Raw genomic sequence first — 26,174 nt, forward strand, 5'->3', positions numbered from 1 at the left:
GAGGGAACTGGGCAAAGGCAAGATTACTTCGCCGCGCGTACTATAGAAAATTCTTCCCCCCACGCAAGTCACAGGCCACCCGCGCATGCGGATATCGCATTTTATAACGTGCGCATTGCCGTGCGCATGCGATAAAATCGGCACATCCATGTGCGCACGCCGGGAACCGCACACACATGAACGTGCATGCGCTGCTTTTAAAATCGAACCCTAAGTGCCCTTAACGCAGGTAAAACTATGGACAATTCATTGGCGTGTATTGTAGCAATTTTCCAAAGGCCACTTACACGGGTAAAGTGCATTTGCACATGTAAAACCCAATTTTAAGCATATAGATGCTTTTGAAAATCAGGCCCCTAATGTGGTTTAAAAATTGCATGGCTGGAACAGAGGCTTTGGGGAGACAAGAAGGGAAGGTTCAGAGGATGTGTGCAATTAGAAGGAGCAGCGTGGCACTGACAGGAAACGTGTCTAGGGGCGACATCAGCCAACATCTATCACTGAGCAGGTGGACACGGAGATTTGATCAGTTTAAAAAAAATTATAGCATGATCATTGAATCAAATCAAACGGCAAATCTGCTCTGCCCCAAAGCATGCAATTTTTGGTAGCAAATTGATATTGAACTAAAATATGTTCTGAGGCACTGACAAGTCTGAAAGCCCTCCAAAGGAAGGGAGGCTTGTGTAATAACCCTGTGTTTGTGTGTGTGTGCGTGTGCGTGTGCTTGTGCGTGTAGTTTGTCTCCCACTAATAACTTTCCCATTCAATTTCCTGTCAATGCCAAACTTTTAGGGCATGTCATTGGCGAGGGCACAGACATGGGCATTTTTTTTTCCAGATCTACATATTGGGGTAGATTTTAAAAGGTGCGCGCGGGAGTAGATTTGTTCGCGCAACCCAGCGCGAACAAATCTACTCCCGATTTTATAACATGCGCACACTGCCACGTGCATGTTATAAAATACAGGGTCGGCGCGCGCAAGGCTGCGCAAAATCGGCAGCCTGCGCACGCCGAGCCATGCAGCCATCCTCCGTTCCCTCCGAGGCCGCTCTGAAATCAGAGCGGCCTCAGAGGGAACTTTCCTTCCGGCCCCCCACCTTCCCCTCCCTTCCCCTATCTAACCCACCCCCCAGCCCTAACTAATTTCCCCCCCCCACCTTTATTTTACAAGTTACGCCTGCCTGAGGCAGGCGTAAATTGCGCACGCCAGCCAGCTGCCGGCGTGCCATGTTCCGGCCCGGGGGCTGGTCCGGAGGCCGCGGCCACACCCCCGGAACACCCCTGGGCCGGAACCACACCCGCGGCCCCTCCCCGGAACGCCCCCGATGATGCGCCGGCCGCGACATGCCCCCTCAGGAAAGCCCCATGACTTACGCGCATCCCAGGGCTTGCGCGCGTCGAGCCTATGCAAGATAGGCTCGGCGCGCGCAGGGGGTGGAAGGGGCAGCTTTTCGGGGGTTACGCGCGTATCTTACGCACGTAACCCTTTGAAAATCTGCCCCATTATGCGAAGATGCACATGAAATTGTCGACCCTTAATAACCTTTTTGTTATTCCTGCGATTCACACCAATGTCTGCTACATGCCAGAGGTAGATCCACGTATTCCACAAGCACACACAAGCAGTCACACCACATAATAACTCAGAGTTTACAGCCAGCCCACAGCAAATTTTCAGCAGGAGTGAGGGGGTCTAAGAGGATTATGGCAGTGGAAACTCTGGGAGGATTCAGATATTCCACGAAAATGCACACGCGATTATGCTACTGAATAATTTTTTCATTTTGCATCCCATCCACACCAAAATTTCAGGCGTTTTCAGGCAGCGAAAAGAAATCTGACATGGGTATTTTTTTTTGGGGGGGGGGGGGGTAGATTCACATAGTCGTGCACACACGTGTACACATGTTCCAGAATGTAGGCTCCCTTAAGTTTTGTGTGCAACCTAGTTTAAGTTTCAATTGGGGGCAATTTTCAAAGGGATTTCAGTGAGGGAACCCATGAAAGACTCCCTCTCCCTTTGAAAGCTGTCCTCCACCCTCTGCCTGGAAAGGCACACACGCTGTCAACAGGGTCAAGGTTAGGTGTGGGCCCTGGGTGTGCCGACTGAGGTACACACAAAGATTTCATTTTGTATTTGCAAAGTATGTGTGTGGAAAAAAAAATCCCTGCTGTACTGGTTGTGGTGGATTTTAAAGAGAGTTTCCCTTTTAAAATTGGCCTGCAGGCCTGTGGGTATTCATTCATCTCTGATTTTATAGTTATAGTGTATGCGTAGGTGTGGGAAAGAGTGGGGGGACGAGTCTTCTTATTAATTCCCTACTGTTAATTATGTAAGGAAATGAAGCGATATAATCCCTGGTCATTATGATGGCCCTAACATTTTTCACAGTACATTTATTATGAAGGGGGCTTCCACGTCACCAAACATGTTGGTCGCCCTTTGGTGGAGTAATTATTCTGACACGTGGTGCCGGTGCCCTGGTTTACATTCAGGGGTCTAATTTGCACAGAGCCCAGGGTATGCTGCAGCTTCCTGGAAACGGTTTCCTGCCAGTCCACCCAGCACGCGTAACCTAACTTTGCATAATTCCCCCTCAGACGGCAGCACAGCAAAGCAGCAAATGCATATTTTATTAAAATGAGGGAGCTGGTTTGTAGCATTTGACTAATAATGACTCACTTCTATCAAAGCAGAAGCATCTTGCTAGACTTCTGCCAACAGAAATTGAAACCAGCCGCCGTCAGTGAACGCAGTTTGGCCAGATCTTTTTCTTCTCCAAAAGCCAAGTACAGTATGTTAGAAAAGAAATGGGAAGGAATAGTTTAGTGGAGAATTTCAAGGATGGACAATCCAAATTGGTAGCGTTGACGTAGTCACCGTAGATGTGCAGTAGATGCGCTCTTGGGGGGGTGAAAAATAATCCTTCATTTGAATAAATTCCCCTCCATACTCTCAGGGTTAACAGGTACCAGGGCCTGTTTGTTTCTTTCCCTCTGAGCTCTTTTTGGACTGCACCGTGGAGATCTCTCTGCATTCAGCTAGGCAGCTCCTGTGCAGGGCCTGCAGATTGTTCGTCGCACAGCTGAAAGTGTAACGTCCAAAGTATGTTCAGAAACCTGAGGGGGTTGGAGGGCAAAAGAATTAGAATATATATCCGTGAAGACGTTCACCCAAGCAGATCTGCAGCCGTGTGTTCAGGGGGTTATCTGACGTCTGGACTTCTTGGTCAGTTATGAAGAAATATTAGTTTGGAAATGATTAGTGTAAAAATGTTGAACTAAGCCTTTGAGGATTGTGAGCCAAATGCGCTGAACGATTTTCCCCATTTCTGTGGGCAGTTTTCAGTGGGCCGCAGAGGTTGCGCTTGGGACCTGTGGACCTGCAAGGGGATTTTGAAAGGGAAACTCCCTGCCGCATCCTCCCCCCCCCTTACACACACACATAAGACGCAGGTGCAGAGCGTGCAGGGAAAACAACTAGGAAGTAGGTAGGAGGGATGTAAAAACTGAAAATCCCATGCATACTTCTAGCGGCCTGGCCCTGCCTCCAGTGCCACCCGTTTTCCTCGCAGAGGGGGAGGGCAATTTTCGATGGTGGGGCGGGGGTGCCCCTTTCAGCCATGGAAATCCCTTTGACGATTATTGCCCTCTGTGAATCCAGTTTTCAGATCTATCCATGGTGCAGCATTTGTGCACGGAAGTGGATGCACAGAGATTAATGCTGAACTGTGTGGCGGGAGCCGCACGGTTTATAAAATACCGCGAATTTCTGCTCCGAAAGTAGGCACATATGTTTCAGCACACACACATTTCTAATGCAAGGAAACGTATACGTTCTCTACCCATTTTAAAACACGTTCGTGTGTATTTTACTCTTGAAATAACTATGACGCTGCGCCAATAAACACCTAGAAGGAAATACAGGGGTAGCTGTTTCATAAAGTAGGCACGGGGAGGACTGAATTTTCAAAGGAGTATCGCGTGTAAAATTAGCATATATCTGGGCAATCTTCCAAAGCCCCTTTATTTACCATGCATAAAGCCTTGAAAGTGCAGCCCATACCGGTTGCTTGCGTGCTTAGCTTCGCCCTTCGCTCCGCCACTTCGCCCAGTCCTTGTCCAGTTCTCCCTGACCCTCTGGTACTTCACCCTGAGCCCCCAGCAGCTCACCCAGACCTCCCGCCCAAAAAACTGCAGACAAGTCCAGTTTCGTTCACGCAGTCAGGAAGCAGCTGTAAAGGTGTACGAATAAGTTCTCAGTGATGTGTAGGCTCATCTGTTCCAAACTATTTCTGAATCCCGCCCCAGAGCGTGTCCAGGCTGCTCCCGGTAAAATGTGCGCAAAACCCAGCACACGTGCGTGCTCCCAACATTTCTAAAATAGCTTGTACACACGAGCGGGCTACTTATGCGTGAGCGGGCTATTTGTGCACACAGAAACCCTTTGAAAATTCACTCCTCTCTGTCTGGGGAAAAATGCTTGGTCCATTTGGTGCATTGTGTCTTAAAGCCAGCAAGCTTTTTGCTAAATGCACACGTAACAAGGCTTCCTAAGCATCCGTTTCCACCTCCGTATGTCTCAAGACTGCAACTTGGTACTGTATGCAGAGAAACCGAAACATGAAATAAACCCAGTAAATCCCTCGACAACTTGTTGGTAGACGCAGGAAATCCTCTTTCGGAAAAGGTTGGAATGTGCTGGATACCTACATCCAAGGCGCAATACTGATAACTATGTGGTAAATGAATCTATAATAATGCAACTAACCACATGTAAGCAGAAAAGGCCACTTGTACAATGAAAATAGGTGTGAAACCCTCACAGATGAGCAGATAGTGTGAATGCAAAAAGCGTTTTTGGTTTTTTTTTCAGTTTGTTCACTTATTAATAAAGTGTAACAATAGAATCTGCTCTATGTATTTAATCACGGGGTTTATTAACACTCTATACAAGCAGGGTAAGCCACTTTTTTCCTTGTTTTTAAATATGTTTCTCAAAAAATATTTTAATGCTACATTGAGCGCATATATGTCTTTTTTTTTCCTTTTTTCCTTTCTTTTTTAAACGCATATGTATTGCTCCAACACCAAACAAAGCTTAGAAAGACTCTTATCCTTTTGCGTAGCGCAAGAGCGTAAAACAACAGCTCTGCGACGCCCGACACCACGGGTGTTTCGGTATCTTCATCAGGGGCTATTGATATCACTGAAAAAAGAAAACATATTCTGTATATGTCCAAAAAAGCTTTCAACTCTCAGAAACATATATATACATACATCCAGCAAAGTTCTTCTAACCTTCAGCACTTTGCACCGTTCCCTAAAGCCACAATAACAGTAGAGTTGGAGTAAAAAAAGTTAATGTCTTAAAAAACATAACACTGCTGTCAAGGTGCCTAATCTGTCCATCAGATTCTTTCCTTGGCCTGATGAATCTGAATTGTATATCCGGAGCTGGAATCAGCCAAAACGGAGCAGTGATTGATAACAAAGCCAGGAGCTAATTTATTGTGCTTAAAGCCAGAGATGTAATCAAAGGTAGAAAGGTCTTGAAAACGTGCACCTTCCCAAATCTCAGCAGGATCGTCTGCCAGAGAGATTCATGTAACAGCAGCTCGGAAGACGTTTATCCAAAGCAATGTGTGTATTTTATCAGCAGCAAATAGTTTTACTCGAATAAATAGAAAAATGTTCGGAAGACAGAGCCCTTAAAAACCCAAAGCTCTTTATCTTCCGGATTCACCACCGTTGCATGGAGCCTCGATGTTTATATATATAACCAATATATTCATCCCCACCACCACCACCACCTTCCCCTACCCTCTCCACCCCATACCATCCTCTTCTCAGCTGCCCACTCTCTTTCCTTCATTCCCCCCCCCCCATCCAGGCCTCTCACGTTCCTCCTTTGCTCTCTCCCCCCTCCCCCCCTAACCTACCCACTTACTGCGGTGCTGTCTCTGTCTTACTCTCCTCGACTGGGGTCAAGCACAGATCCGCCTCCTGCCGGAGACTGAAGATGCAACCTCCTCCTTCCTCTCAAATTTGTTTTGAAAATTGGCATAATCAATTTATGTGGGCGGTTATAAAATTACCCCCTTAGTGGCTCTTCAGAGTTTGGCATTTTTGGCCAAGAACAAGTGCGGTGTGTGCTAAGGGCAGGCCCTGTTTGGATTTTTGGCTGACGTTCAATGCTGGTGAATTTGGAAAGGTGGGGATAAGGGTTTAACCCCCTGCCAGCGGGTACGCTGGAGACATGATGATCTAAAGATCGTTGCTGAAGCAGGCGGGTTTTACCACCTCCCTAAGAGGGGGAAAAAAAAAAACCACGTCAGAATTTGTGTGTCAGCCATGTCACTTCTGAAAACAGTAATTTTTCTGTTTTCAGAAAATACCTCTAGTAAATTGAGTCATGCATGATTTCTGCAAAAGTGCATTAGTGGCAGAGAGGTCTGTTTCATAACGGCAGTCGCGTGCCCTGTGTTAAGTGCTTGATTACACATTGCATTGTAAACATTACTGCTCGGGGACAATTACCATTGAAGAAAATGACTTAGCTTGAATGGAATAGCTCACAGTATATTTTTTTTCCCTCTGTGTGAAAGAATTTAAAATATTAAATGATCAGGAGACCATATATCAGAAAACTATATTTAGAGAGAAGGAAATTAGGTAAATTACAAATATCTGTTAACTTTTTCTAATGTCAGAGATGATTAAGAACGTGATTGCAGTGACACAGCAGATGCACATAAAAGCAGCAAGGGAATAGAGAGAATAATCCATTTCTTTCAGCATTTATATAATGCAGGGAGCATTACAACAAATTACAGACAGGTGTAACTCCCTGCTCTAAAGTACTTACAACAAGGTCTTCCCAAACCTGTCCTCATGACCCTATAGTCAATGGGGTTTTCAGGGTATCAGCAATGAGTAAGCATGAGACAAATCGGCATGCATTGGAGACCCAGTATATGTAAATTTATCTTCTGCATATTCATCATAGATATCCTGAAACCCTGACTGGTGGGGAGCCACCAGGACAGGTTCGGTAAGCCATGGCTTACAGTCAGAGTGATTGCTTATGGCGGTGTGAAATAAAATGAAGTGACTTGTCCAACATTAGAAGAAGTGCCAATGGGAGAAGCAGGATTTGAACCCTCATCTCCTCATTCTGTACATGTTGTTCTAACCACTAGGTCATGCCCTCTGTGCTATTTATGTCCAAATTCCTAAAATATATTTTCTCAACATAGACTATGGCAAGAATCCTTCTCTGGTTCATATTCTTAACTAACCATCTACTAATATGACCCGTTGACTCACTCGGTGCATTTGGTCTCCATTTGTCTTTAGGTTGGTGCTAAACTCTGAAGCTTAATGTTAAAAACTGGGAGCCCGATTGATTTCTCAAACTGCTAGTGACTTTCTCTTTATCTGGATTGCTTTTATTCCATGCATTACATATATATAGAGCTCTGTATTGTACATTCCTGTCTAACAGATTATTTCACTCATTACAGGAGGACTTTGCCCTGGGTCTGCAGATCCTTGCATGGAGAAGCCGTGTCCTGAGGATATGCAATGCGTGGGATATGAGCTGAGCCGAAGACCATTTATCTGTCAGTGCCCACCGGGAAAACTTGGAGATTGCTCAGGTGCAGATTAATAATAATAATTACAATGCATAAAGTAACACTGCTGTGCACAGCACTTTCTAAGTCATTTTACGTGGTTACGGTATTCCTTCCACCGGCACCTTGCTGTGCAGAACGAGCACAAGTGGATAAGTGACTTGCTTGAGGCCATGGAATGTGTGGAAGACGGAGGCACTGAACTTGACTTTCCAGGCTCTTAGTGCCTGGATTTGCTAAGGGTTTTTTTTTTTCACCCCATAGACACAGAATGGGAAACTGAAGTCCTTAGTAACCTGCTCTGATCCCTGTTCTAAACCAAAGTTTATGTAGTACCAGTGAGGTCGATATTCAAAGGACTTGTCCCAGCTAATTTTTGAAGTTAGCCGGACCAAACCCAAGATTTGAATCTTTTGCCCGCTCCCTGGCTACATTGTACCTGGGCAACTTGTCGCCTTCCTAAATTTTGCTTGAATAAGAAGAGATGGTGCTGAGGGGCTTTCCTGGGGTGTGGTTTCACTTTGTCTGGGCAGTGCCGGATGTCAGCACTTCTTGGACAAAAGGAAACCTGGTACATTTTGGTTGGATAAACACCTGTCCTAAAGTTTGATCCAGGTATATCCAGCAGAATACTTATCCGGGTCAGTGTAAGGTTAGCCGGCTTACTCAGTACAGACCTCAGTACGTCTGTGCTAAAAGTAAACCAAATGTCCCGTATGTGTTTTCATAATAATAATAATAATAAACGTTATAGTTTGAGAATTATCTATAGAAAAAATGTTGCTAATTGATTGTTTTTAAATTATTTAAGCAAGTCCCCTATAATTCCCTCAAACTTGGGAGCAGTCATGTGCTGATGTGTGTAGCAAATTGCCACACCTGGATATAACACAATACAGTAAAATTGTATTTGGCAGCACCTTTTCCAATAGGCCAAAGTGCAACATTACAACAGTAGTTTAAAAAAAAAGGGGCGGATTTTAAAACCCCTGCGCGCGTAAATCCTTCTGGATTTACGCGCGCAGGGCCCTCGCGCGCCGGCGCGCCTATTTTGCATAGGCCGCCGGCGCGAGCAGAGCCCCGGGACGCGCGTAAGTCCCGGGGCTTCCTGTCAGGGGTGTGGCAGGGGCGTGGCGGGATGATGCGGTGTTTCGGGGGCGGGGCGCGGCGTTTCGGGGGTGGCGACGTGGGCGTGGTTTCGGCCCGGGGGCGTTCCGGGGGCGTGGCCGCGGCCTCCGGAACAGCCCCCGGGACCGGACCAAGGAGTGGGGCAGCCGGCCGACGCGCGCAAAGTTAAGGGGGGTTTAGATAGGGCTGGGGGGGTGGGTTAGGTAGGGGAAGGGAGGGGAAGGTGGGGGGAGGGCGAAGGAAAGTTCCCTCCGAGGCCGCTCCGAAATCGAAGCGGCCTCGGAGGGAACAGGCAGCGCACTCTGGGCTCGGCGCGCGCAGGTTGCACAAATGTGCACCCCCTTGCGCGCGCCGACCCCGGATTTTATAAGATACGCGCGTATCTTATAAAATCCATCGTACTTTTGTTCGCGCCTGCGCAAGTATTTAAAATCTGCCCCAAAGGTTACACAATTACAATAATTACATCAATAAGTAACACAGTCAGTTCCACAACAGGAACACATGTTTTGGGACTGAGACCTGGTCGGTTCGTGCAGGACATGTGATGCCACTTCTGACACCATTACTGACCATGAACTGCTGGCATGCAGTGGTGAGGTAATTTGTGATGCAATGGATAACATGACAGCCCCCAGGGATTCCGGGAAATTACAGCAGAGCAGCTTAAAGCCTTTCAGCATTAAAATATAGAAGAGATGTTGTTGTGTGCAGTTCTCTTTTAAAGTAAATTTGAACAGGAACCAAGTTTTACTCCTGCATAACAAGAAGGCAGTAAAAGAGAGGCACCAAGGACTGGTGGAGGTCACACTTGTTCCACTGTGCTCACTTTATTATTTTCGTTTTCTGTTTGCCCAGGTCACTTAGCTGTGCAATATTCAAGTATTGGGAGGGTGCTCAGGAAAATGTGACCCTGAATGCAGTAGAGAACCAGCGCTCAGAAGTAAAGAATAGAAAATGCGCAATTTAAAAAAAAAATTGTCAGCTCCAAGGAAAAAGTTAATGAATCTCACTTACCTGCTGTGGGCTTGCTGCTTGTCTTTTGCATTATTATTGAATTTACAGTGAATGTAAAATGAGCGTTTATCACTTTATGATGCTTCTTGCAGGGCACACGTCCCTTAGTTTTGCTGGAAATAGCTACATCAAATACCGGATTTCTGAGAATAGTAAGAGGGATGAGTTCATATTGGCCCTGCGCCTCCGAACCCTACAAAGCAATGGCATTATCATGTACACCCGAGCCAATCCCTGTATAATTCTCAAGGTAAGGAGATAAAGCCATTCCTCACATGCATGATTTTAACTCGCAGCTTGACCTGGCAAATCTTTGCTCGATAGCTAATTTAATAAATAGATTTGGATTAACAAAAGCAAGGAACTTCTATTGTTTGGGCAGGATTTGCTTTTCTAACCAACCCTTGTTAGGGCTGAAGATGCTGAGTCGTGTATGTCTACGAGCCCTGGACCCTACCATTACAAAAACTGGCTCTGATTCCTTACAGCATTTCAGCTCCTGGGTTACTGCTCTCGAGGATTAACACTAGGTTAAATCAAGGAAGGAGATGACTAATCTGCAAAGTATCGAAGAGCAGAAAATTAGTCAAAGAGAAAAGAGAGCTCTCAGATACCAACAGTCCTGCAAAAAGAGAAATGCTAATCACACATGAGGGGAGCTCTCAGACCCAGTCCCACGGAAAGAGCAGTGGCAGTCGCACGCAAAGGAGAGTTTGCAGACCCAGTCCCACAAAAAGAGCAGTGTCAGTCGCACACAAGAGAGAGTTTGCAGACCCAGTCCCACGAAAAGAGCAGTGTCAGTCACATGCAAAGGAGAGCTTGCAGACCCAGTCCCACGGAAAGAGCAGTGTCAGTCGCACATAAGAGAGAGTTTGCAGTTTGCACACCCAGTCCCACGGAAAGAGCAGTGTCAGTCGCACATAAGGGAGAGTTTGCAGTTTGCACACCCAGTCCCACGGAAAGAGCAGTGTCAGTCGCACACAAGGGAGAGTTTGCAGACCCAGTCCCACAAAAAGAGCAGTGTCAGTCGCACAGAAGAGAGAGCTTGCAGACCCAGTCCTACGGAAAGAGCAGTGTCAGTCGCACATAAGGGAGAGTTTGCAGTTTGCACACCCAGTCCCACGGAAAGAGCAGTGTCAGTCGCACACAAGGGAGAGTTTGCAGACCCAGTCCCACAGAAAAAGCAGTTTCAGTCACACACAAGAGAGAGTTTGCAGACCTAGTCCCACGAAAAAAGCAGTGTCAGTTGCACACAAGGGAGAGTTTGCAGACCTAGTCCCACGAAAAAAGCAGTGTCAGTTGCACACAAGGGAGAGTTTACAGACCCATTCCCACGAAAAGAGCAGTGTCAGTCACACACAAGGGAGAGTTTACAGACCTAGTCCCACGGAAAGAGCAGTGTCAGTCGCACACAAGAGAGAGTTTGCAGACCTAGTCCCACGAAAAAAGCAGTGTCAGTTGCACACAAGGGAGAGTTTGCAGACCCAGAACCACGGAAAGAGCAGTGTAGGTCGCACACAAGGGAGAGTTTGCAGACCCAGTCCCACGGAAAGAGCAGTGTCAGTCACACACAAGGGAGAGTTTACAGACCTAGTCCCACGGAAAGAGCAGTGTCAGTCGCACGCAAAGGAGAGCTTACAGACCCAGTACCATGGAAAAAGCAGTTTGTCACACACAAGGGAGAGTTTGCAAACCCAGTCCCACAGAAAGAGCAGTGTCAGTTGTACACAAAGTAGAGCTTGCAGACCCAGTCCTACGGAAAGAGCAGTGTCAGTCGCACGCAAAGGAGAGCTTGCAGACCCAGTACCACGGAAAAAGCAGTTTCAGTCGCACACAAGGGAGAGTTTGCAGACCCAGTCCCACAAAAAGAGCAGTGTCAGTCGTACACAAAGTAGAGCTTGCAGACCCAGTCCCATAGAAAGAGCAGTGTCAGTTGCACACAAGGGAGAGCTAGCAGACCCAGTCCTACAGAAGAGTCTGTCACACAGAGAGGAGGGTGCTCAGACTGATATTCCCACAGAGTGAAATGTCCCTAAAGCTCTCGGAAATTGACAAGCCAGGCGCATAAACAGAAGAAGTCATCAGAGACTCTGAAGGAATCCATGGCAGTTACAAGCATGCAAGGGAATCCCCCTCACCACAGAGAGAGATCAGTACCCAAGCTTCATAGGATGGAGCTCTCACACAGAGACTAGCACTGGTGGAGTACGTTACAGTTTAAGGAGCATCAGATTTATACACATCTTAATATTCTACTTGCAATATATGCAGTTACGGTTTCTACCATATCATCATCATGAAGAAAGTGAAAACGTATTTTCTGTTTTGTTCCTGTTTTTTGTTTGTTTTGGTTTTTTTTAGAGACTGTGGCTATTTGTTCACAATTTTCTGTCACCTAATAACAGATGCATATTATCCACAATAAGCCCATCTCCTCCACATGTCCTTGTTCTGATTCTGAAACTCAAAACAGCTCAGCTTTGCCTCGCCATCCTAAATGTATCCACACCCTCATAAGGCACTACTCAGATGAGAAGAAGTGCGGGGCTCTGGTCTAACCATGTGCACTTGTTTTGTTTGATTGTATTTTGTGCATACATTTTATTTTATGCTCATAAAATCACATTTATATGCTAAAATTGTATATGCCTAGGCGAATGCAGATTTGTATAAAAATGCATCTTACCTGTAGAAGAAACAAAACAAAGCTAAAATTAGAAACCCAAAAAATAATAAAAATGAGCAAGCAAACCAAACACATAGGGGTAGATTTTAAAAATTTGCGCGATCGCGTACTTTTGTTCGCGCACCAGGCGTGAACAAACGTACGCTGGATTTTATAAGATACGCGCGTAGCCGCGCGTATCTTATAAAATCCGGGGTCGGCGCGCGCAAGTGGTGCACATTTGTGCAACCTGCGCGCGCCGAGCCCAGCGCGTGCTGCCTGTTCCCTCCGAGGCCGCTCCGATTTCGGAGCGGTCTCGGAGGGAACTTTCCTTCGCCCTCCCCCCACCTTCCCCTCCCTTCCCCTACCTAACCCACCCCCCAGCCTTATCTAAACTCCCCCTTACCTTTGTTGGCAGATTTACGCCTGCTAAAAGCAGACGTAAATCTGCGCGCGCCAGCAGGCTGCTGGCGCGCCATCACCCGACCCCGGGCCCGCCCCCGAAACGCCGCATCACTCCCCCGAAACACCACGTCATTTCGGGAACGCCCCCGACACGCCCCCTCCCCGCCCCTTTTACGAAGCCCCGGGACTTACGCGCGTCCCGGGGCTCTGCGTGCGCCGGCGGCCTATGCAAAATAGGTGCACCGGCGTGCGAGAGCCATTTAAAATCCACCCTATAACCTTTTTCCCCTGAACATCCCTGCTCTGGTCGAGTGAAGAGATGGAATCACTGAACTAGGAGTCAGGCGTAATCCTGGGTTCATAGGGTTTGAGTTTAAGGGTCTTTTCTGACACTATGAAGTACTAAACTGCATTATCATCAGCCATTTGTGCGCATAAACACAGTGTTGATCATACATGCAAGCAATGGCAGATGCAAGCAATGGCATGCATTACCACAGACGATAAAGTACAAGTGTACATGCAAGACGGCAATGCAAAAATGTAAGTATACTTCCCCAAAGTGTGGTTAATGCTTTTGCATTAATTTGTCCGTGATGCGTTTTGCACATTTTAACGTGCGTGTTTTTTCACTGCGCTAAGAGGTAGTAAGCTACTTTGCATACTTTTGCATCTCATTGCCTCAGCACAGATTTTGCATTAACATAATGGCAAGCTAGTTTACAAGCTTTAACCGTTTGTGATCGATAGTGCAGGCGTTTAACCTGTTAGTGCATTAGCCCAATAATTTCTCTGTGACCTTGAGAAAGACTGGCATCCCGTGCTTCAGTGTGGGGAGGGATAATAATCGTGCTCATTCTCCCCAGTCTCATTTGGAAGCTTTTGTACAGGCAGGTGTCAGAAATGTGCATCCATGCCATCTACCTCAGAGGTGGTTATGCATGTCTTTCAAAAGAACCGAAGTAGAATATCACATCGGGTATCTCATCTGCATGAAAGGCTATACAATCGCATATTGCTATTACTCTGCTGCTAAATAATATTGTGATTATGTTATGGTTTCTTAAGGGCTTTTATGCAGGAAACTGGTGTAATTTATTTTTTTGGGTAGCCCCCTTACGCCCTTGAGTCCTCCTCTTGTTCCTCTCATTCCCTGCTCTAGTTTGGCACAAAGGTTTCAGCTTATGAGATCAGAGGCACCTGGTGCCTGCCAGCCTTATCGTGGCTCTGAGCGAGAATAGTCTTTCTGAAAAGAGGCAGCAGCATATGCAGCGTTCATCTGAATGCATTACAAGCTGGCACCTTTGCCACCATCTTCGAAGTAAAATATGAAAGGGTTGATCTGATGACCTCGGCAGGGAGGGAGGGGGTGTGTTGCCACCGCTCTATCCTTACGTGGCTTGTATTTACTTGCAAAGTTTCTGTGTAGTGCTGTAGAATAGCATTTATGCCCTTATAATAGCCATTGCTAACCTGGTCTCAGATCTTGTTAGATATGCAGAAGGCTTCCCTGGAATGCCCTACAGCTGTCTTCATGAGGACACCAGAGCTTTGCTGAGTGAGCTGAAAAGGGAATGGGAGCTTTATTTGGGCCACCCCTTCCCTGTATCATTTATTACCCCTGTGATGTGTGTTACAGCTGGATAATGACTGGTTGTACGTCTGCCCTAGACAATAACTCTTCAAAGTGGGTCAAAGCCTTTTGTGGATAAATTAGCACTTTTCAATGAAACCCTTACATAAAATTGGCATTTTAAGCAATTACAGATAATTAAACCTCTACCCTGTATTTTGTAACATGTTATTCAGTCATTCTGCAACCGCTGCATATACAGTACAGTAAATAGAATTAAACATTGTGAAAATGTGAGCGTATTGAGGAGGATGTGCACAGGACTGATTCAAAAGAGAAAAAAAGCCGATGGATCCAAAGTGAGAGGGTCCTACATAACATGCACAGATAGCGGCAGACAACCCACCCAGTCTGCCGGTTTGGCCCTGCCTTCGTTGTTCTATCTGAAGGCAGCTCTCAGCCATACAGTCTTGTTCTAGCTGCGGCCCTCGCCTTTGCACATCCTTACCCGCCCTCCCTCTGTGTTGAGAATATCTCCCAGCCGATTGCTACTACTGCTGCTGGTAGGGCTATTCCAGACATCAACCACCCCTTCAGTAAAGAAGGGTTTCCTCTCAGCCTTTCTTCCTTAACTCCACATCATGATCCTTTGTATTTGAACTTTTTTTTTAATGGAAAATGTTTCATCCTACTTTATGGAAGCCAACTAAATATTTGACTTTTGGTTGCTATCATATCTCCTCTTATCTTTTTGTCCTACAGCCCCTCTGTGTAGGGTTTGCATTGCAGGCCCATTACGGTTTTGGTAGCCCTTCTCTGAACTACTTCCGCCATACCAATGCCTTTACAAAGGTGTAGCGCCCAAAACCGAATGCAGTTGCATTTGCCCTAGTGACCTGTACCATCTCAGTATTAGTTTTTTTCTGCTGGTGAAACCCAAGCCTGCTGTTAGCCTTCCCTGCCGTCGTATTATTACACTAACTGGCATCCTGTCTTGTTTGGCATTTACCTTGTCTTTCTAAATAATAAGAGGTCAATAATTGTAAAAACGGTAAGCAGACAAGTTATCCAGCTAAAGTTAACCAGATAAATTGTCATTGTTATTCAGCGGGACAGTGTCTCCTACGGAATATATTCACCGAAAATGATCATGTGTAAGTACCTAGATAACGTTCAGACCTAACCAGCTATGTTTTAATGTAGCCCATTAGGTTAAAGTTATCAGGGTACATGTACCTAGATAATTTTAGGAAAGTATATTCAGTAGGACATAAGTATACCCGGATGATTTTACCCGGAACCAGCTATATTAAAACATAGCTGCTTCAGTAGAGGAAAAATAAAAACCCTTGTGGGCCTGCAGACCCAATCCACCACCCCCCACTCCAATGAGAAATTCATACTTACATTCCACCCCCCCCCCCCGCACGTTCCCCTCCCTTCCCCTATCTAACCCGTCCCCCAGCCCTACCTAAATCTCCCCACTACCTTTGTTTTCTTATTTACACCTGTCTCTGGGCAGGCGTAGGTTGCGCGTGCCGGCCAAGTGCCGTCGCACGATCCCCTGACACAGCCACTGTGCCAGAGGCCTCGGTCCCGCCCTTGTCCCTTTTTTCAAGCCCCGGGACATATGCACATCCCGGGGCTTGCGCGCGTCGCCGGGTCTATGCAAAATAGGCTCGGCGCGCACAGGAGTGGGTTTAAAAGGGTTACGTGCGTATATTACACGCGTAACCCTTTTAAAATCCGCCCCAAAGAGCACAGGTCCCGGGAGTCAGAGGAGACAGTTGTGCCAGGAAAATGGGCGATGCTGCTTAGCAAAGAGCCTGGGCTCGTCCTGGAGGAACAGAGCCATCACCCTCGGTGGTGCGGCTGCTGGGAAACGGGAGCGGTGCCGATAGATTTCATCAGCGCAGCTGCCAGAGTCCAGGCCCTGACTTCCCAAGGCATGTGACAGATGCCATTGGAGAAGATGGAGGCTGTCTGGAGAAACGGAGGATGAAATTAAAAGAAGGGGAGGAGAAAGGGAGTGAGAGACAGGGTTGGAATTTGGTGGGGTGGTGGGTGAAGGGAGTGAAGAAAAGATTCAGGTTACATTCTGGCACCCATTTAATGATGACTTTTCTACTAACTTAAAAGTATAAATGCCTTTGTTTTATATTTAAAAATAGTAAAAAGAAAAATCTTATGTGCTCCGGCAGGGCAGGAGCAACTGGGAAATCCTTCTGCGTAGTGAAGAAATTTTCAAGAAACAAGAGGGTCCAGTGGAGGGGCAGTCGGAAGTGTTTGTGGGGGGTTTTTCTTTTTTTATGCGGCCCTGCCATTTTGTACAATTGTTGTGGGTTTTTTTTTTATTTCATTTGGATTTTTTTCATTTTTAAGAAACAAAAAAAATACAATAGAAACAAACAACAAATGAAAAATAAAATGAAAAACGATGTCTGTGCCTACCCCTAATGTCTACTGCATTTAAAAAAACTAGAGCTAATCAATTGACTTATAAAAAGCATTCATTGAAGACTAAATCACAGCCTTAACACCAATTCACTGTCTCCCAGTTTCTGTTCATAGTGGGAAGGGGAAAAAGGAGGCAGTAAAGCTAAACATACATATCTTTGCCTTTTTCACGGTGTAATTTCGGTGCATATGGAGATTGCTGCATGCTCCCTCTTAACATCTGTTAGTGAAATTAAAAAAAGGTTGCAAACTTTTAACGAGATTAGAACATTATCTTTCAGGGACTTTCCAATAAGAGTCCCTACATGGCGCAGAAGATCAGCGTGATTAAAATAGCCTAACGGTTCCTTTGTACAATAAACATAGCTGTTTAACTGTCTAAGCCTGTATAAATTCAGTGCTGACAGCGCATTACCTTGTATGGCTTGAGTAAGTGATTTTTCAGTGTTTCAGTTTATTCAGTACAGGATCCTGTATGCTACATAAGATCAGAGCTTGGAATCAATCCCAGGTGTGACCCAACTTGGAGCAAGTAATGTTTTAATTAGACATACTGCCTCAAAGAAATGCTTATGAAATGTAATACCACTGCCTAAATATTTCCCTGGATAGTTTAGTAGGCATCCGCAGGATGCAACTACAGATGGACTGTCTACGACTGAGTTGGTCCCAAAAGAATCATTATACTGCTTGTGTTAATATGCAAACATGGAATGAGATCCAAATGTTTTTTGCCATGCTAGTGTGCTAATGTAATTTGTAATAGTTGTTCAACTTGTTCTGCTCTTCAAGGAAAAGAATTAGAATAAAATGCAAAGTTATATCATGGCTAGGATTCTTCTAAATAACACAGACTTCTGTATTTTCTATAGGTATGATGGTTTGGTGTGCCTTTAAAAAGGGGGTGCTAATTTTGCATGTCCCCATGTTATTTGAAAACCTCACCTGGTAACTCATAACTGGCAAACAAAGCCACATCATTAATAACATTTATCCCTTTTGTACTTAGTCTGAGAGGTTTTCTGGGCCTCCTCGAGGGAGGAAATTACATTGGCAGAGTAAATATTCCCGGATTAAGATGAATTGCTGATGACCTGCTCACAAGTTGTGAATGATCATCAGACACTGTACTTGTAGATCAATTATTTATCTTCAGAAACCTAGTAAAGCATTCAGTTAATAAGAGCAAGCCTTTGTGGATGTTTCCTTCAGTTTGTGATTTGCTCGTGGGACGTGACCTGCAGCTTCATTTTGTCAGACTGCATTTTGTTTTCCATGAAATATTGCTCATAGGAAACGTTCCTTCCTTCCTCCAAGCATTCTCATCTGGAAGATTCTTGCCTAGATTGGGTATTGTCTCAGAAGTGCCGGAGAGTTGACAGTTCTTTATATATGTCTAACGCATCAATGATGATTCAAACCACTGGGTCGCTGATGATATACAGCATCTACATATAACATTACACTACTATGCATTGGGTTACTCTGTTCCTATTGATCTTACTGAAATGTTTTGTCAGAATTCTCTAATTTTGAAATTATGCAAGGTATGTTTCCCAGTGCAGAATCTTGTAGAATATAACATGATTTGAAAGTTGAATGTTTGTTTGGATCCACTCGGGTCCATATTCAGTGCCACTTAGCTGAATAAGTTCTGACTCATCTGGCTCAGTGGCATATATTTTAAATATTTGGCCACAGTCAGCGGCCATCACTTAACTAGATAAATACTTATCCGGCTAAACAGTGGGAAGGGAATGGGGATTAAGGGTGAGGAGTTGAGTTCACCACCTAATTCTGGTCACTCTGTAGACCTGATCTAAAGTTAGCCAGATATATTTGTCCAGCTAACTTTAGGATAGCAAGATATATTCAGCAGCACAGCCACACCGTTGATATATATATATCTTTATTAACATTTTAATCTAAAAACAGGGATTAAAATTAAGAAACATGATACCCAAAAAGTAATAAATTAGAAAAAGAAAATCACACACAAAGAAAATTCCATTTTGTTGATCATTACCAGTCCCCAAAAAAGAAAACTCAGCAATCAAGAAATAAGAGAGCGGTGTCATGCATCTATTTATTTATTTATTTATTTGAAATTGCCTACATTCCGCAACTTTCAAATTTAAAATTTGCCCAAGGAGGATCACATAAGTACATTCATAATACATAACTATCAACTTTATTTATTTATTTAAATTCTTTTAATATACCGATGCTCAAGACGAAGGTCTTATCGTACCGGTTTACAGCGTAACCAGGGGTAACCAATTAAATAGAAGAAAGTTACAATGAACGGGGATTTACAGTACTGGAGAATTAAGAGCGAAAGAAATTAGTTTAACATAACTCTAAACTCTATATAACAAACAACACCCATATATTACATAACCGTTATGTAAAATTAACACATCTCATTAATACCATATGCTTCTTGGAAAAAAATGTTTTTACCCTCTTCCTAAAGTCTTTCGCATCCTGCATTACAAGATCCTATCAATGTCACTCTATATCCTACCGACACCTTGACAAATACCCAGCGTTAAGAACAAGAAAAATTTCCAAGTGAGCAGGATTATCAAAAATAAACTTCTTCCCCTAATAATCAATGATACATTTACATGAGATCTTCAAAAAAAAGGAAGCACCCAAATCTATTACATTGCTTTAAATGCAAGAATAACTTTCTTCTCATTTCAGTCTCTTTAGCAACATCAGGGGACACCTGAATCTTTTGCCTACAAAACAATTCATTCTTATCCTTGAAATACTGCCTGAGTACCACCGCCTTCTCTGTGAAAGTAACCAGCAGAGTTGCTCTGGTTGCAATTGAATCAGAAGAACCTTGCAGAAAAGAGAAAACTCCGGATTCTCAATGGGGGCAAGCACATCCATAGCACCCTCAGCCACATTAGTTTGGTTTACTTAAATATGTAGAATTAAGGATCAACAAACAAGCGGAGGGTGACACCTTTTTATTGGACTAACCAGGTGAATTAAATTAGTTCATTATAAAGGTCTCACCTACAAATTGTTTCTTGACCTTTAATTCTACTTTGAATTCAGACGTGAAGTTAGCAAGTAGCTCATTTAAAACAAATCGAAGAAAATTCTTTTTCATTCAGCATATAGTTAAGCTCTGGAATTCATTGCCAGAGGATGTGATTACAGCAGTTAGTATAACTGGGTTTAAAAAAGGTTTGGATAAGTTCCTAGAGGAAAAATTCATAAACTGCCATTGAGATTTATTTAATGTTTGGGTACCAGCCAGGTACTTGTGACTTGGATTGGCCACTGTTGGAAACAGGATACTGGGCTTGATGGACCCTTGATCTGACCCACTATGGCATATCTTACTTATAATGTAACTGAGAATCAGTACTATAGAAAAGACACTAGACTTTGAAAAGCTGTATGGAAGCAACACTAATGTATAGCCGGCCACGGGACATCCCCATGACTGGCTGCCCTCACCATGGGACGCCACTGGCCCCTTCCCAAAATCATGCTCCTTCCACACCAACACGCCTAGAATGCAGTCATGCTGCTCCTACTCTGGGCCTCCCTAGGTGCACGCGTACCACACAACACATATAAAAGGCCCCGCAGCAGGAACTGTCCTCCGGCGCTTTCCTATGATGTCAGCCATCCCAGGGGATTTAAGGTACAGCTGTTCAGCAATTCAGCCTCAGCAACAAGTCCTCCTGCCTCGCAATGCTTGTTGCTATCTCTGTGCCTCATTGTCTTGCCTTGCCTCATTGTCCTGTCCTGCTATCCTGCTGCCCTGCTATGCCTTCTTGTCTTGTTCCTGCCTTGCCCTGCCTTTCTGTTGCCTTACCCTATTCACCTTGCCTTGTCTTGGCCTGATTCCCGGTTCTCACCTCTGCTATGGATACTGACTATTCTCTTGCCTGTCGCCTGGGCTGCATAGCGAAAGGAATAACCAGTAAGAAAAAGGAGGTGATAATGCCCTTGTACACGTCCATGGTGAGGCCTCACCTGAAGTATTGTGTTCAGTTCTGGAGATCGTATCTCAAAAAGGTCAGAGACAGGATGGAGGCGGTCCAGAGAAGGGTGACCAAAATGGTTGGTGGTCTCCATCAAATGACTTATGAGGAGAGGTTGAAGGACCTAAATATGTACACCCCGGAGGGGAGGAGATGCAGGGGAGATCTGATACATACCTTCAGATAACTGAAAGGTTTTATTGATGCACATTCGACAAACCTTCTTCATTTGAAAGAAATTAGTAGAACTAGGGGTCACGAAATGAAACTCCAGGGAGGAAGACTCAGAACCAATGTCAGGAAATATTTCTTCACAGAGAGGGTGGTAGATGTCTGGAATTCCCTTCCGGAGGAGTTGGTAAAGTCAAAGATGGTGAAAGATTTCAAAGCGGTATGAGGTAAACACTGTGGATCCCTAAAGACTAAAGGATGGAAATGAGGAAAAGAGCGCATGGCGGTAACTTGCTGGTGTGGCAGTTACTATCCTTAACCAATAAGCCTTCATACTGTTGATACAACGCCAATAAAGTTCTTTGCTCCAATATTGCTCTCTGCTTTAATGATAGGGGAAAAAGAAAAAAAGGGGGAATCAGATTCAGACAGCAACCAACAAGGACACTAAATTGTAAGGTCTGGGAAAACAAATAAGAATGGTGTAACTTGCTGATGCGGCTATTACTACCCTTAACCAATAAGCCTGATACCTTTGATGCTACCATAAGCTTGCTGGGCAGACTGCTGTCATTTCTATGTTTCATTCCTGCCACCTGGTTCGACCTCTTCTACAGACTCCGCCTATTCCTCTGAACTTCTGCTTGCCCCGACCTTGGCCCGGACCCAGATACTGATTCTCGCTGCCTGCCCATGACCTTGGCCTGGACCCGGATCCTGCCTACTCACTGCCTGTCCTGACCTCTGCCTGTATCCTGACTTCATCTGACCACACCTTATGGGGCACCTGACTAAGCCCTACCAGCCCATGGCTCCCAAGGGCTCAACCTGTGGGGAACAGGACTGGTAACGGGTACTTACCAGCTCCAGTCCCAGGAGGGATGTGTCTACCAGTAGTCGGCATGGGCCTTATGGGTTCGTCTACAACCACGCCACATCCCAAAGGCGGCGTCCCGTGGTGAGTGCATCCATGACAAACACAGGTGTTACCTGAATTATGCTGATTAATTGATTACTAAATATAAAGGATGATCACCATATATAACACGCTGTGATGGCATTGGTGGGTTCTGAAGACACACAATTCAGGACGCCAAAGTTATCTTTGTTTTCTTATGTAAAAATCTTCAGAAACCTGAAAGGTTATTGTAGCCCATTTATACAGTATTTATTTATTTTGAACTTTTCTATACCGACATTCATGTGGCAAGATACATATCATTTCGGTTTACAGTGTAACACAAAATTGCAACAGGCATTACATGGAACCGGGTTACATAGAACTGGGAAAACAGAAGATACAACTAGTATACTAAGCTATGGGGGGGCGGTCTTGTCATTTTCTTCTTTTATTTTTATAGCTTCATTATTTTGAGGGAAAAAAAAAAATATATATATATACAGCAGGCAGGAATGATGTCATCACTCTTGTTTAAGTTGTGATCCCTTGATAAAGCACATCATATCATATCATTTCCCAGCTCCTTGTACAAGCTTTTCCATGCATTGTAACATAAATAGCGCCTGCCGTCCAGAATAGCACCTCAGAGTACATTGCAGTCATAGGATTTCATAAATGTACATGGATTTCTGTGCAGTAGGTTTCAGACTTTTCACCCACCATTACAGGGCCGGGTGGGGGGAAATCAATATAATCTTCATCACATCTGTCAGTCACCTTCTCCTACCGGCTCCACAAATCAAACTTTAATTACAGTTCGGCACTATGAATCAGAGGGATATAAAGTTGCTTTCCCAGGGTCACACAGAGCATCAGTGGAAGAGTTCATAACAAATTATTAAAGGATCTGAGCATTATAATTGCGAACAAACGTTTATCGGTAAGAGAAAAATGACTGCCAAGTTGCACTGCAATAAAACAAAAAAAAACCCACATCATTTTCACCCAAAATATCTCTAAATCCATGGCCCAGAAAATTGACTCTCTAAAATTCATTTCAAACAACACTTGCCCGGGAGGTATTATAGTAAAGTCCAAAACAAATGAACTGTTTCTTAATTTGCATGGAACTTGTTGAAGTGATTTCATCCCTTTTTTGCCTTGTCAAATCCTATCACTTGATAATAATTAAGTAGAACCTGTCCTACAGGCCCTTATATGTCCTGCTTTAGATTGCAGGGAGACCAGCATGCAACGAATTATAGTAAAAACTCTTTAAGGGACCTTCAAATTGTCCAAAACTCTACTGCCCGTGTATCCTAACAGGAGCCAGTGTAAGAGACCATATTACACCAATGCTTTGCTCGCTTCACTGGCTTCCCGTTCATTGGCGATGCTCCTACATAATGTCTCCACAACCTGGATCAGCTCCATTTTAAGTATTTTTAGGGCCTTCCAGGTCCTTAAGATCTGCTCACCAGGGCCTGTTCTAGAAGCAACCTTCCGCGCGACTTGCTCATCTCGTGGTCATTCTCCGTCACTGGTCCTTTATTCTGGAACTGTTGATGTGAACCAAACAGCTCCACATCATGACTGACCCGCAGGTGTCTGGAAAGGCTTTAAAAACTTTTTCTTTTTTTAAAAAAACCACCTTTGATTTGGCAGGTTAACTCAAACAGGCTATAGAAGTACACTGTCGGTGACATCTTGGTCGGACTTATCCTGGCTCCTGATCTAAATAGTTGGTATCGATTGATCATCATCTATTTACCATCACTGAGACGACGATCTTCTCAGACTCTCTTCATCGTGTTTGTTAATCTACTGATAGATCACGCTCATGTCTTAAAATATATGTTGTATCATCTGAGTTTTTAGGTAGGTTAATTATAACCCGCACCAAACTTTGCAGGTTTTGAGTTACAAATCTTTTAAAACAAATAAAATAAAAGAAAGTGTATACAATGTGGCACTCTATAAAGACCGTGTAACAGTGACGACAATAGGAATCGGATGATAACAAGCCCTTTATTAAAACGCCCGACTCTGGCCGAGTTTCGCTCCCTTGCACAGAGCTGCCTCAGGGGCAATTCATTTTACCAGGACTTGATTTGATCAATGCAGAAAATATCGTATTGATTGTACCTTCGGTGCCGATGTGTTCTCACTCGAATAGACTTTCTCTAATCAGCATAGTATTGCTACGTAATAGCTGCTTAGAAGTCAAAACGTTCTGTACATGACAACTTATATTCTGAGCGCATTGATCTCAAGCTCTGCATGCACAATGGTAACGCTGGTTAAGAAGGCTTCTATAACTTCCACGCTAGAGACCATACAATCAATACGATATTTTCTGCATTGATCAAATCAAGCCTGGTAAATGAATTGCCCCTGAGGCAGCTCTGTGCAAGGGAGCGAAACTCGGCCAGAGTCGGGCGTTTTAATAAAGGGCTTGTTATCATCCGATTCCTATTGTCGTCACTGTTACACAGCTCACTGGATCGGCTACCGCTTTGTTTTTTGGGTCCGACTCTATAAAGACCGTACAATTTGTCTTGAAAAAAATACCTGCTGTAGTATTATCCCTACCTTGTTCGAGCAATACATATAAACAATTGCACACAATAAAATAGATTTATTGCAGGGATATATCTGCCCCTGAGATAATGAGCTCTCTGTAGAATTTTGATCTACTGGGATGCACTATTACATACAAGGAATGAAATAGCCAAAAGAACTTTATTATGAAGCAGGGATAGAATCTGAATCCATATTAGTGCCCTGGTTTTCCATGCAATTCAAAAGAGAGATTATCCTCCTTTGTGCAATGACAGTTATTCTGTATGGGTACATGTCTATGCCAGGCAATTGTTTTCTTCTTGGATTACTTGGGGGTCTTGGCACTCTCAGATATGAGATCTTTAAAAGACAACATAGCTTTTCCAAATATCTATACTTAAACAAGTATATTTGACTTTTGATGCACACTCAGATCAATTAGTAGAATCTGCACACATCAGGCTTAAAGAACTGCTGCTTAATTAAAATCATAAATCATCAAAATGAAATGGCAAGAAAGCAATTTGTACAGTAGATCAATAGATCTGGTTATCCTAGATTGCATGTATTTTGTATCTTATGATGTTTGTGATGTGTTTATATATTAAATTTTAATAGATATAGAACCATGGTTCCCAGTCCCCTCCTAGAGGCACACCTGCCTACTGTGATTTGCAAGCTATAGATATGCATGAGATCAAATTATATACATTGGAGACCAGTGTATGCAAATTAACCTCATGCATATTCATTGTGGCTATCCAGAAAAGCAAGCTTCGTGTATCTCCAGGGCTGGTTTGTGAAACATTGATACAGAGCATTATCTCAAATTCTCAGGCTATTATGCCTCACTAGTTGTGTGTTTTTGTTTGTTGTCTTGGTAATTGGTTACATGAAAAGTAACAACGCCCACCAGAAATATACAAAACACTAAGGGCTGCGTCCCTGCTTGCTTCACTCACCAACCCCACCAGTGGGGGAATGTGTGTAGAAGGGGTGAGAGGGTGGTGGTTATGTGGTGTGGGCAGTGAGTGGGGGATGTATGCATGTACAGCTGGGGGCAACCTTTTCCTCTTGCATTCTTCACTTTGCCCCTATGTGTGTAGGGGGGGAGGGTAGTAGTTTAGGTGTGGGGGTAGTACACTCTTTCCCCTTCGTAATCTCCATTCGATACCCATATCCCCCCTTGCCCTTTCCACTTTGTTCCCCACTCACTCACTCACTCACTCACTCATTCTCCACTTTGTAGCCTTCTCCTATCCCCAATGGTGTATGGGTAGGGATACTGTTTCTCCATCTCCTCACCTCTATAGGTGGGTGTGGAGGGAGTGGGGGTAGGGTTGGGGGCAGTGTAGGTAGGTGGTGATGGTGTGGAGGGGAGGATGAGTGGTGGTGTGGGACAGGGTGTGTTGCACACAGTTTCCCCCTCACACGCTCCGCTTTATACCCTCTCTTTCGCCCCCACCACGTGTATGCAAGGGTGGGGGGAAATGGTGGAGACGAGGTGTGGGGGGGGGCATTATGGATATGGGCACTTTTTCCACCTCTCTCTGCTTTGTCCCCCTCTCCTCTCCCCTGTGTGGGGGGGGGAGGAGGGGGATGGGGGAATGTGTGGGAGGGGAGGAGGGAGGGGGTTAG

The 26,174-nt window shown here is 44.6% G+C and overlaps 1 protein-coding gene across 3 annotated transcripts in view; it reads left to right on the forward strand.

Annotated features, from left to right (window-relative positions):
* FAT3 (FAT atypical cadherin 3) overlaps window positions 1-26,174 on the forward strand; it is a 1,056,928-nt gene that overhangs the window by 957,227 nt on the left and 73,527 nt on the right. For all 3 annotated transcript variants that reach the window (XM_029602305.1, XM_029602306.1, XM_029602307.1), the window contains exons 20-21: window positions 7,531-7,665; window positions 9,879-10,036. In XM_029602305.1, the coding sequence (XP_029458165.1) occupies window positions 7,531-7,665; window positions 9,879-10,036 (293 nt within the window). The remainder of the gene's footprint in view (window positions 1-7,530; window positions 7,666-9,878; window positions 10,037-26,174) is intronic.

This window comes from Rhinatrema bivittatum, chromosome 5, assembly GCF_901001135.1.
Source record: "Rhinatrema bivittatum chromosome 5, aRhiBiv1.1, whole genome shotgun sequence".
NCBI lineage: Eukaryota > Metazoa > Chordata > Amphibia > Gymnophiona > Rhinatrematidae > Rhinatrema > Rhinatrema bivittatum.